Raw genomic sequence first — 10,747 nt, forward strand, 5'->3', positions numbered from 1 at the left:
GTAACAAAGTATTTGTACTCCAATACTTCCCACCTCTGTATATATATATATATATATATATATATATATATATATATTTATTCTTTACAAACACTGGGGGGGACCGGGGGGACACATGAACACTGAGCTTGATCCCCCTCCCCCTCCAGTGGCCCCCTCCAAGCAGATATGTTAGTGCTGAGTGAATGTTTTTTTCATTCTGTCTCAAAAACACAAACATCAATCATAGTATTTCATGGTGTTTTGCTTGCTCTGACTTTAAACTGGACCAACATTTTGAAATCTTGAACACTATCTTTTTCTCCTTTGTCCAAAATTAAATATGTCCCTCATTTATTTATTAGAATATAAAGATAGGATGCTCTTATGTGTGTATTATCATCCTGTGCGCGCCCCCGCCTCTGTGTGCGACCAGCACGTGTAGTAACATGTCCGATAGATACAGATAAGATACATACAGATAGTGACACTTTGTTGACAGCCTGCCTTCATGTCTGACAGCTGAGAGGAGAGCAAACCCTGTAGCATTTTAGAGAACTACCGCATTATTAGAAGAAAAAACAACAGCAGTAACTTTAACAACAGCTCACCTGTTTGACTGAAACAGAAGAGACGCAGAAATAAGTCAGAAACGCGCTGTCACTTCATCTCATGGACGTGAAGATTCATCTAGAGACCTGTCGAACACTGTGCTTCCCGCATCCTCACACATCTTAGCTCTCATTGGTCCACGTTCTTCTTCTTCTTCTTCTTTGTGATGTACTGGCGCTTTGCAATTGGTCCCATGGATTTATAATAGGAACGTATTGGTCCACGACGGACTTCTTCTTCTACTTTAAAAACAATACAACCGCTGTAAAGCTACACTGAGCATTACTACCACCTGCTGTTAGGGAGCGGTTATTATTCCATATGGCTCTACTACAGACATTTAACTGAGTGACAACAAGCATAGCGTTCCAATACCTACCGTACTATTTAGAATACCAGGGAAACACTTATTGTGCATTCCCGATTCCCATGTACTATTAAGTAGGCCTACCTTATAGGTTAGTATGCCAGAGAAAGATATACTATGTGTTCCAAGCATACTGCCGAAATAAAATGATACATTTAATTTGAACTGCGTTCCGATATCTATACCGCTGTACTTATTGATTTGTATGCTAGAGAAGATGTATGGTGTTCCATTTTTAAACCGTTCTATTTAGTACCACTCTAATCATTATGCTAGAGGAAAAAGTAAAGTGTGTTCCAATACCCAATACAATACAATTTAGTAATGTACTAATTAGTATTACTATGCCAGAATAAGATTTAATACAGCATTTATGTTTAAATGCGTGTACATGTACAGCACAACATGAACTGTTGACTTTGTTCTACCTTTATCAGAGCTAATGTTTCAAGCTCAACTTGTTTGTATTAAAAGCTCTGTACACCAACACATTGTAAGCTTTCTGCTCTCAGGAGGGACACAGTAAATCATCCAGTTCAACATGACCTCAACGTCTAGTTGCCAGCATTGTGAACCTGGAAATGTTGAGTACACCAAAGTTTTAAGTTAGAAATGTTTCTATGTGCTGGGGACCTGTACTATACATTTCTAACATAAAACTTTGGGGTACTCAACATTTCCAGGTTCACTATGCTGGCAACAAAACTAATTAGGCCAGCAAGACAAAGATGTTTCAGATTACAGCCACCATTATGAAAAAATTATCGTTTTGAAATTTCAAGCAGGTCAAGTTACACATCATACCATTTATTGTTGCAACACTAACAGAGAATTGACCCTAAACGTTTTTTTTTCCTTCTAAAACTGATCACAGAATTCTGTGGTCCACAGACGACGCCATAGCCCACACCATCCACACTGCCCTCTCACACCTGGACCAGAGGAACACATATGTGAGAATGCTGTTCATTGATTACAGTTCAGCATTCAATACCATTGTGCCCTCCAAGCTGGCCATCAAGCTCAGAGACCTCAGGCTCAACAGCGCCCTCTGTGATTGGATCCTGAACTACCTGACGGGCAGACCCCAGGCAGTCCGGGTGGGAAACATCACATCCTCCACCCTGATCCTCAACACCGGGGCTCCTCAAGGCTGCATGCTCAGCCCTCTCCTCTACTCACTGTTCACACACTGTGTGTGTGTGTGTGTGTGTGTGTGTGTGTGTGTGTGTGTGTGTGTGTGTGTGTGTGTGTGTGTGTGTGTGTGTGTGTGTGTGTGTGTGTGAGTGTGTGAGAGAGAGAGAGAGTGTGTGTGTGAGAGTGTGTGAGAGAGGTTACCCTGTCCGGCAGGGTCAAACTCCTCAGACAGCAGGTGATAGCAGCAGCCCACGCTACAGACTGCGGACAGCTCCGGTTTAGCCACAAACATCCTCAGGGTGCTGGGAGCCAAGTCGCCACACGTGTGCAGGCCGACCATGACCGCATCCTGGAATTTGAAGAAAGCATGCAGGGAAAGGAGAGAACAGAAGAAGAAAAAGAGGGGAGGGGTGGTGATCGATGGTTAAGTTTATTGATGATGACGCGCTGCGGATTTGGCACCGAGATAACGCCCCACACTTGTTCCAGCAATGCAAACTCCAGCTGCTGTGATAGACTCATAATTTCATGAGCGCCAGTGGGAATCGTGCAGCTATATGCAACCACTAAATATTTTCGGATCTTTTTTTATACTTTGGATTTGCTCACCTCCAGCTCGTCGATAAGCTCTCGGAGCTCAGTTTCCGCAGTAACATAAGAAGTGAGAGGGGAAAACATGTCGTTGGCACTGGTTCTGTTCTGAGCTTTCCTCTCCAGGCTCTCCCTCTTCCTCCTCTCCCTCTCCTCATCAGTGAGCTGGCTGGAGGGAACTCTGGGGGATGAAGGCTGCATCACATCCACTGATAGGGCACTAAGGAAGAAGTCCTGTTCTTGGTTTGGCTCTGAATCCCATTCTTTTTCCTCCTCTTGTGACAACCCTACCCCGTCTCCATGTGAAAAATCATTGTCTCCCTCCACTCCAGGTTTTATTTCTTCTGACTCCTCCTGAGGTGAATGTGCAGCCTTTCCTTGTGCCCTCACTGCCTTGTTGTGTTTCTGGTACGCCCTGGAGAACTTCTTCAGCTTCCTGTTCCTCTCCTGGGCTCCGTGGGTGTTGGAGCTGGAGGAGTCGATGCCGTAGACGTGGAGGCCATACTGCAGGGAGAGGAAGGAGCTCAGGTAGCCTTTCCCTGAGCCTACATCTATCACCTGGGGGGGAGAGGAACAATGGAAGAAGAAATATGAGCAAAGCTCAGGCTACTAAGATAAACTTCCTCCTGTTGAGGGTTCAAGTCTGTCCTTAAAGATCTCCTATCATGCTAATTTTAGGCACATATTATGGGTCTCAGATATATACAAATATATACAAAACATATCTATGATGTGTTTTGCTCAAAATACCAAATCATGCGTTTTAGACATCCCTCAAATCCCTGTTTAAGCCCTGTTAGAGAATGGCTGATTATCTGCTGGCCCCGCCCCATTTTGAGCACGGCAAGGCACATTGTGAGTTCTGTGACGAGCTGTCCGCTCTGCTCAGATGCAGCTGAACGCTGCCGTGATTAAACGCCATATCATGATCCAAACACATCAAGGGTTATTTCTGAAACAGTATGGAACTCAAATGCTTTTTTTCTTGTGGGTTTACCACAAGGTGAGTTCCTTTTTTTTAAATGTCCTGCTTTTTTGCACATACTCTCTCCAGTACAGCGTTAGCTCTGAGTGTTAGCGATGCTTGCTAATGTAAACACAGACCATATTACGTCCAAAACACGCTGCACATTGTTTCCGATAGCAACGTTTCTGATAGGGCCATTGGCGTAAAGCCAGCCCACATTTCCGATATTACGTCATATTGGCAGCAAATCTGGATCAGCTCCGTTGTTCCCCCGTTTTTAGAGATTTGGGTACGGAGGAAAAGAGAGAAGGTTTTATTTTCACTTTGTGAGTTCCCTTACATACCGGGGACACATACGTATTTATGTATAAAAGACATAAAAAAGTGCAGTTTGCATGATAGGACACCTTTAACATGGCCTTTTAGGGTATTAATTTAAAATGTAACTTGACCTGTTTCACTCCACAGTGCTGGGCCAGACAGGCCACCACCTCAGACATGGATTGGACCTCATGAGATTTCTTGGAATTCATAAACTCATCTGTCTCCATCTCAGCACCTAAGTTAGGAAGAACAAATCGAGGGGTGAGAACCAGAGGGGCGTAAGTGACATTTTGGTCCAAAATGAGTTATATATCAAATGAAAGCTATCGATGAGCTCTTTCTACTGCCAAAAGGGTGCATGTGAATTCTAAACCAATCCAGAGTTATTCATCAAAAACCAAAATACCTAATACAGAACACACTGAACTATTTGGGGCCAAAAGGACGTAAGTGCACTTACGCCCTTTTGGCCCTGAGAAATGTATTATGGGTAAAGCCTTTGGATAGCACTTGAGTCAAAATAGCTGACACCATGTAAGCAAGCTAGGTCAACCATGAGAAGAAAGCTTTTCACTGCTGAAGAAGTGTTACTAAGCTTATTTCAAGATGCAGAAGAGCTTGATGAAGAGAATGAAATAATCCAGGATTCAAAGTCAATGCTGAGTGACAAAGGAAACTTAGTTTCTACAGATCCATCTTCAACAGAGAATTCAACTCATAAGAGATCAGCACATGCATGTTCCAGTATCTGTCAACTCTTTCAGGTACTGCTCAGTACCTGAAAGAGTTGACAGATACTGGAACATGCATGTGCTGATCTCTTATGAGTTGAATTCTCTGTTGAAGATGGATCTGTAGAAACTAAGTTTCCTTNGAATCGCCTGGTGTTTCAAATGCATCGTTAATGTATCGTATCGAGATGCGCATCGCATCGGCCTCAGTGATGGAGATGCACATCCCTAGTATTCACTCTGTCCTACACGGCTTGTTGGAGCTCCTGCCCCCCCCCCCCATCCCTGTGAGCCCACTGTGCTCTGATTGGTCAGCTCGCCCACTCCGTTCTGATGAGTCCACCACCGTTACAGCTGAACATCAGTGATTATCTGTTACAATGGCGTTTGTTAGCAACCAGAAAATGACACCAGTAATGACAAACAGATGAGAATGCTGCGTGGGGTCTGCGTGCGTGCGTGCGTGCGTGCGTGCGTGCGTGCGTGCGTGCGTGGATGTCCGCGGATTGGTCCAAATTGGTTCCCGGAAGAAAGAAATGGAAAAAGAGAAATCTCCAACGAGGCGTTCTGGGGCAGCACAGACAGGTATTTTCTGTGTTAGAGTGTTACTCCCTACAGGGTGTACTTTGAGGGTTTGTGACTCTGCAGACCGTTTACATGCAGAAAAAGCTACATAACACACAAGGGGACGGGTAATAGCCAGAAAAGCATGAAATGGGCCCTTTAACTACTTAATTCACTTAATATCTCACAAATTCAGGTGTTACTGCTCACTTAATGTCAGCACTATGCATTAAGATAAGTTAAGATAGTACTTTATTGATCCCAATTTGGGAAAATGTTTGTGTTGCAGCAGCATAAAAATACATGGTATTGTACAATACAAATTAAAAGACAAGAAATAAACAAGAAAGTAGAAAATATCCATGTTGAATTTACAAATGAGCAATAACAAGATATAAAGCAAGGTATTGTATATACATAAGTATGTGACCGATGGAATAATAAATATTAAACTGAAAATATAAATCTAAAATGTACAGTGTGATTTTATTCTAAGATAAACTATGGAGCAGAGAGTTCTCTGCCAGCCAGAGGTGATGTGTTGTAGAGCTGAGTGTTCAGATGTTTTCTTACCTGTCTTTCTCTGAGGATGCTGCTGGTTCAGAGTTCACAGGTCCAGCATCTGTCTGCTCAGATCCACCAGCATCTTCTGGAACTGGTTCAGCAGCTTCAGCTTCAGCAGGAGCATCATCTTCATCATGTTCAGCTGTCTCTTCTCTTTTCTCCTGCCCTAACAGTCTCTGCTTGGTCCTATTAAGGCGATGGGTCCAGGCCTCGTTCCTCAGTTTCTCTGCCTCGGCCACGTATAGATGGCGGAGGTGTTCGGGGTACTCCTCCTTGTAGAGAGCTTTGGACGCAGGGGTCCTCCTTTTCTCCTTACGCAGCAGTTTGTTGTACTCATGTTTGACTTTTTCCTTTCTTTTTAAAGCGAAACCTTGTCCTGGAGACAAAAGGCATAGCAAGAATTATTAAGATGACAATTTGTTGAAATGGGGAGTGGTGAGATTTATTTTAATTCAAATTAAACAATTGAATTTGAATTTATAATGAATATAGTGGACATAATATCCACAAACATTTTAAGAATATGAAAGAGTATAATGCTTCTCAAAAAAAATGTATATGCATGTGAAGTGTTTGCATGTGGGTGAATTAACTAAACCCTCAATGATGATCTCCTTACTGTTTCTTTCTACCTGTAAGTGTACTAGCTAAAAGCGTACCTTCTTTAACACTGCCTTCAAATACTTTGTTGTCGGGGACCCATTTCCTCTTCTTGACACCATGTAGGGTATTTTGTGGTTTCTTCCAGTTACCAGCTTTTGCCACAAACTTATGATCCTTTTTTTTGTTATCTGTTGGTGCCATTTCAGTTAGAATTTGCCAGGAAAAGTGAAATGTTTACAAAACTCATGCGGGTTAAGCTTAGCCTGCATGCGATTTGTGTTAAAGACGCGATGTGATGACGTACACGTGCCAGTCATGAACAGTCAATCGCGGAGAATTCGATTTCGATCCAAAATATCTTGATTCTTGAGGTGATTCATTTAATATTAGGATATTTCTATATTTGTTACATGGTGCAAAAATGTACTCAGCAACATGTTTTAACCGAATGGGCTGACATGCTTGAATATAATTAGTTTTAAAGTTAAATCAATATCATTGTGTTAATAACATGCCAAATGAGGCTATTCGTTATTTTAATTTTTATAACGTGCCGCTTGGCTTGACTAAAATTGCAACATATTGTGCAAACGTTAAATGTATTCCCTTTTATGTTTGCTCGTCATATGTTAAAAAGGGTTCTTGTTCACATTTTATTATAAAACCATCGAAGAGTATTTTCTACTACTTTTGCCTGTGAGGTACATGCAGCCAGGAACACTTCATGCTTCACTCGGGCTATCTTTAGAGAGCTTTTTAATATGTCATCCTCCTCATACTGCATTACGGAAATACAACGTCGTATAGATGAAGTTAAGCAGTTTCTATCTATAACTCTGAACATCGCTAATGCTCACACTGTGGAGTTTTACACTCAGGACGCGTGGAACCGATTCACGGCCGTGCCACCTCAGGAGGTCCTGTCAACATTTAGCTCCTGTAATGACGGCAGTGACCAGCAGTGGGAGCCACAACACAGAGCAAAGGGTAAACAAATACACTTCTTCATATTAGGCTTGTAGAGAATCATTATGGAGGCCAATATCTCATAAGGCATCATGTATACAGGTTTTGAAAGTTGTAACAAATGAAATCACTAATAGTGGTTGATAAATGATTTACTACTGATTTAACTTAAGTTTTGGGTTTCCAGGTTATACATCCTACTGTATAATTTCTCAAATGATGAATTGCATGAGGGGTGTTGCCTAAAACCCTAGCTATCCTATAATCTTACATTTATTTCTGTGTCTGTCTTCCTTGATAGATCAATCCAAGACCACATTCGGGTTCTGCAATGAAACAGACCGGCTGGTGGATGCTTGTGAACTGTTGCGGGCCGCCAGAGCTCACTCCCTCCCTGGTCTTGGAGTGTGTATGAGCAGGGACGAGCTGCTGCAGGCCCTCAGAGAGAGCAGGGCTGAGTCCAGAGCTCCAGCAGCAACTATGGGTATGTCTGAACACATTGTTTCATTTCATGAAAATTATTTAGGAAACATTTTGGGTATGTATGGCTAAAAAACATTTCGAGGGGTGAGAACCAGAGGGACATTTGACCAACTTTACAGGAGAGCCAAAACAAAAAATGACCATACTTTGTCCTTACTTTCTTTATTAAATTCAATATTTAATATGAAAACTTCATAAACATGTGGATGACAATATACTTAATGAGCAATATTTTGACTTTCATTGAAAAAAATATTCTTCTATTTTTTATCACATTAGTTCACTGAATAACAATAAATTACATTAAACCTGGCCTAATAACTGTTTGGCAAATCAAAAAAGACTTTAGAACATTGGGAATGTCAAATATAGCAATATAATTATATACGACAACAGCATATTTCATGCAGATCATGTACGTTTCAGACATACTAGCCTACTCTGCCTGAATGACTTGCAAAGACTGGTAGAAGTCCACATAGGAGTGAGGGATACTCCCATTTGTGTGAGTACGTCTTTCTTTTTCACAGCAGTGATCCCAGGTGGACCTGTGTGCATCTTCTTTGGTTCAATTGCATGAGGACCTCTGGTCTCCAACTTGCAGTTTGCTCGGACAGCTCATATTTGAACTGAATCCTTTTCGGATCCTCTTTTTTGTAGCACAGCCATTTCATTTTCTGCCAACAAACTGTTTGTCCCTCTGTGTCTTTGGTTCTGTTTCTGTGTTGTAGGGCTGTGCAATTAATCGTATTTTAATTTCGATTACGATTTTGGCTTGCAACGAGGTCCACAGTTTCCCCGCAGCGAGGCCCCCCCCCCCCTGTTGACAGTTCACGAGCGTGCCCCCTCGACTTCATCCACCACATCACAGTCATCAATTAAGGATGCACTTTACAGTGCAACGGCCTACTCAAGCAGCTCGCAAGGACACAAAGATATAACACATGCCATCACATTCTACATAGCTAAAGACATGTGCCCGGTTAGCACGGTTAGCAACCAGGGGTTTAAGCAACTGGCTAACACTATGGACAAGCGTTACGCGATGCCATCTCGGTATCATTTCACCAGATCTGCACTGCCTGCCCTATATGACAAATGTCGTGGGGAAGTTAAAAAAGATGTGGCTTTAGCTGAATACTTTGCAGTTGAGTTATACTTAAAGTTCAGGGTAATCAACTGTTAAAAAGATACTGTTCAAATTATTATTATTTTTTTAAGTTCAATAAATGGATGTTTTCAAAGTCAATGAATAATCGTATTTAATAATCGTGATATCAATATTGACCAAAATAATCGTGATTATGATTTTTGCCATAATTGAGCAGCCCTAGTGTGTTGTGAGAAGGACTTGAAATCCAGAAAGTCACTGTACCCAAGCTCAATCACCTTCTATGGCCTGTTCCTCCTTGCCATCCTCACAAGAGTGTACAGTAGTACCCCTCCGAACTGTACAAAGGCCCTTTTTTTCTGTCGGTCTCAATGGCTGCATGAACACTGTCACATTCCATCTTGCTGTGTCCAGACTCCATGAATGTATGGTCAATAATGGAGATGGGCAAGGTTTTAACTGCAAGGAGACACATGGCACTAAAACCAGTAGGGATGCACCGAATATTCGGCCGCCGAAAATTATCGGCCGAAAATGGTTAAAAAGGCCCTTTCGGCTTTCGGCCGAAAGGGTTCTAGCACCGAAAAAATATCACCGAATGTCAGAGAACAGGGTTACGTTGTTAAGCCAACGTGTTGTTGTGATGACGTAATCAAAACGCGGCGACAAGCACGGCGCGCGACCATGCTCGCGGCTGGCTCACAACCAACATGTCTGCCGCTTGGAGATATTTAAAAATATCAGAGAAAGAGGCGCGGATTGCGATTTGTAAAACGTGTTCAGCTGACATTTCTCGAGGGGGTGTAACTGCAAAGACTTTCACCCTTCGGATTACTCCACCACTTGAAATCAAAACACCGGACAATATGCGGAGTAAGATCAAATCACAAGCACTGACAGCGAGAGACTGATTCAGCACTGCCTCTCATGTGCTGAGAGAAGAGGAACAGACTTATGGCTGATAAGCAGAAAGCTAACTGTTCAATTAAAAAGAACCTCCCACTTTTCTTATAAGTAGACAAGCTGGCCCTTTCATAAGTGTATCTAGTTCTACAGTCTACTCTATCCACTTTCGAACATTTCCATTGTGAGTTATAATTCACCCATCTCAGGTTATCATTAGGGGGAAATGGACAGCAGCACAGGCTCATAGTATTGATACTTTTCGGTACGAAGGATACAATGTGGTTACATTGCTCATGAGGACAGACAACCCTTATTGCAGATTCTTGAAATTGTATTTCAATTTGTAAGTGATTGTGATTTTGTATCCAGTTTTCACTTTTGGTGTATCCTTTATACATGTTTCTACTTTGCCCCTTATGAGGACAGACAGACCTTATTTACAGATTCATTGAAATTCTCAATTGTAATTTCATTGGTAATAGCGTTACATGCAGTGTGGCGATTTATCCGCGACATTGTAGTATGCAATGACACTTAGGCGGGGTGCACTTGCTTGTTGGGTGAAAGCCTCGGTGTCTACGAGTCTTATTTACATATTTTGTGTAGGCCTACTGGCCTAGATTTTATGCCAGTTTAAAGCCACCTGGCTTTTGTTCTGATGCATTTGTTGTAGTTTCCTCAGAGAAAAAGAAAATGCACTTTACTTGGATTAATGTACTGCATGCATTCAAAAGTGCTGATAAATGGTTTTATGGACCTCTAGTGATTTTATTTAAGTTAAGTTGCCATAATGCATTTATTTTTCCATAATCAGGCATGAAAACATTGGTAAAAAATGTATA

At 41.9% G+C, this 10,747-nt stretch overlaps 3 protein-coding genes across 3 annotated transcripts in view; 1 reads left to right on the forward strand and 2 right to left on the reverse strand.

Moving 5' to 3' along the window:
- mettl25 (methyltransferase like 25) overlaps positions 1–4,213 on the reverse strand; it is a 13,372-nt gene extending 9,159 nt beyond the window's left edge. Inside the window, exons 1-3 of the mRNA XM_010782415.1 lie at positions 4,106–4,213; positions 2,705–3,244; positions 2,297–2,444 (exon numbers count right to left, since the gene is read on the reverse strand). Coding sequence (XP_010780717.1) covers positions 2,297–2,444; positions 2,705–3,244; positions 4,106–4,204 — 787 coding nt within the window. The 5' untranslated portion in view covers positions 4,205–4,213. The remainder of the gene's footprint in view (positions 1–2,296; positions 2,445–2,704; positions 3,245–4,105) is intronic.
- Positions 4,214–5,816: 1,603 nt separating this feature from the next.
- On the reverse strand, positions 5,817–6,747 carry LOC104955170 (thyroid transcription factor 1-associated protein 26 homolog). The gene is made up of 2 exons (XM_010782416.1): positions 6,496–6,747; positions 5,817–6,212 (listed from the first exon to the last, which is right to left on the reverse strand). The coding sequence occupies exons 1-2, from the start codon at positions 6,638–6,640 to the stop codon at positions 5,842–5,844; spliced, it is 516 nt and encodes a 171-aa protein (XP_010780718.1). The 5' UTR covers positions 6,641–6,747; the 3' UTR covers positions 5,817–5,841.
- Positions 6,748–7,141: 394 nt separating this feature from the next.
- LOC104955394 (methyltransferase-like protein 25) lies at positions 7,142–8,468 on the forward strand. The gene is made up of 3 exons (XM_010782720.1): positions 7,142–7,426; positions 7,707–7,889; positions 8,419–8,468. The coding sequence occupies exons 1-3, from the start codon at positions 7,201–7,203 to the stop codon at positions 8,466–8,468; spliced, it is 459 nt and encodes a 152-aa protein (XP_010781022.1). The 5' UTR covers positions 7,142–7,200.
- The last annotated feature ends 2,279 nt before the right edge of the window (positions 8,469–10,747 follow it).

The sequence above is a fragment of the Notothenia coriiceps genome, unplaced genomic scaffold (genome assembly GCF_000735185.1).
Source record: "Notothenia coriiceps isolate Sejong01 unplaced genomic scaffold, NC01 NC01_scaffold00024667, whole genome shotgun sequence".
Lineage (NCBI taxonomy): Eukaryota > Metazoa > Chordata > Actinopteri > Perciformes > Nototheniidae > Notothenia > Notothenia coriiceps.

What these genes read in the sequence shown, in the direction of transcription:
- LOC104955170 (XM_010782416.1), bottom strand. Translation starts at nt 6,640, where the DNA reads ATGGCACCAACAGATAACAAAAAAAAGGATCATAAGTTTGTGGCAAAA. An exon ending in TGAAGGCAGTGTTAAAGAAG is followed by an intron (nt 6,213 to 6,495) that starts GTACGCTTTTAG and finishes TTTTGTCTCCAG; the next exon opens with GACAAGGTTTCGCTTTAAAA.
- LOC104955394 (XM_010782720.1), top strand. Translation starts at nt 7,201, where the DNA reads ATGTCATCCTCCTCATACTGCATTACGGAAATACAACGTCGTATAGAT. An exon ending in GCCACAACACAGAGCAAAGG is followed by an intron (nt 7,427 to 7,706) that starts GTAAACAAATAC and finishes CTTCCTTGATAG; the next exon opens with ATCAATCCAAGACCACATTC. An exon ending in AGCTCCAGCAGCAACTATGG is followed by an intron (nt 7,890 to 8,418) that starts GTATGTCTGAAC and finishes TCTTTTTCACAG; the next exon opens with CAGTGATCCCAGGTGGACCT.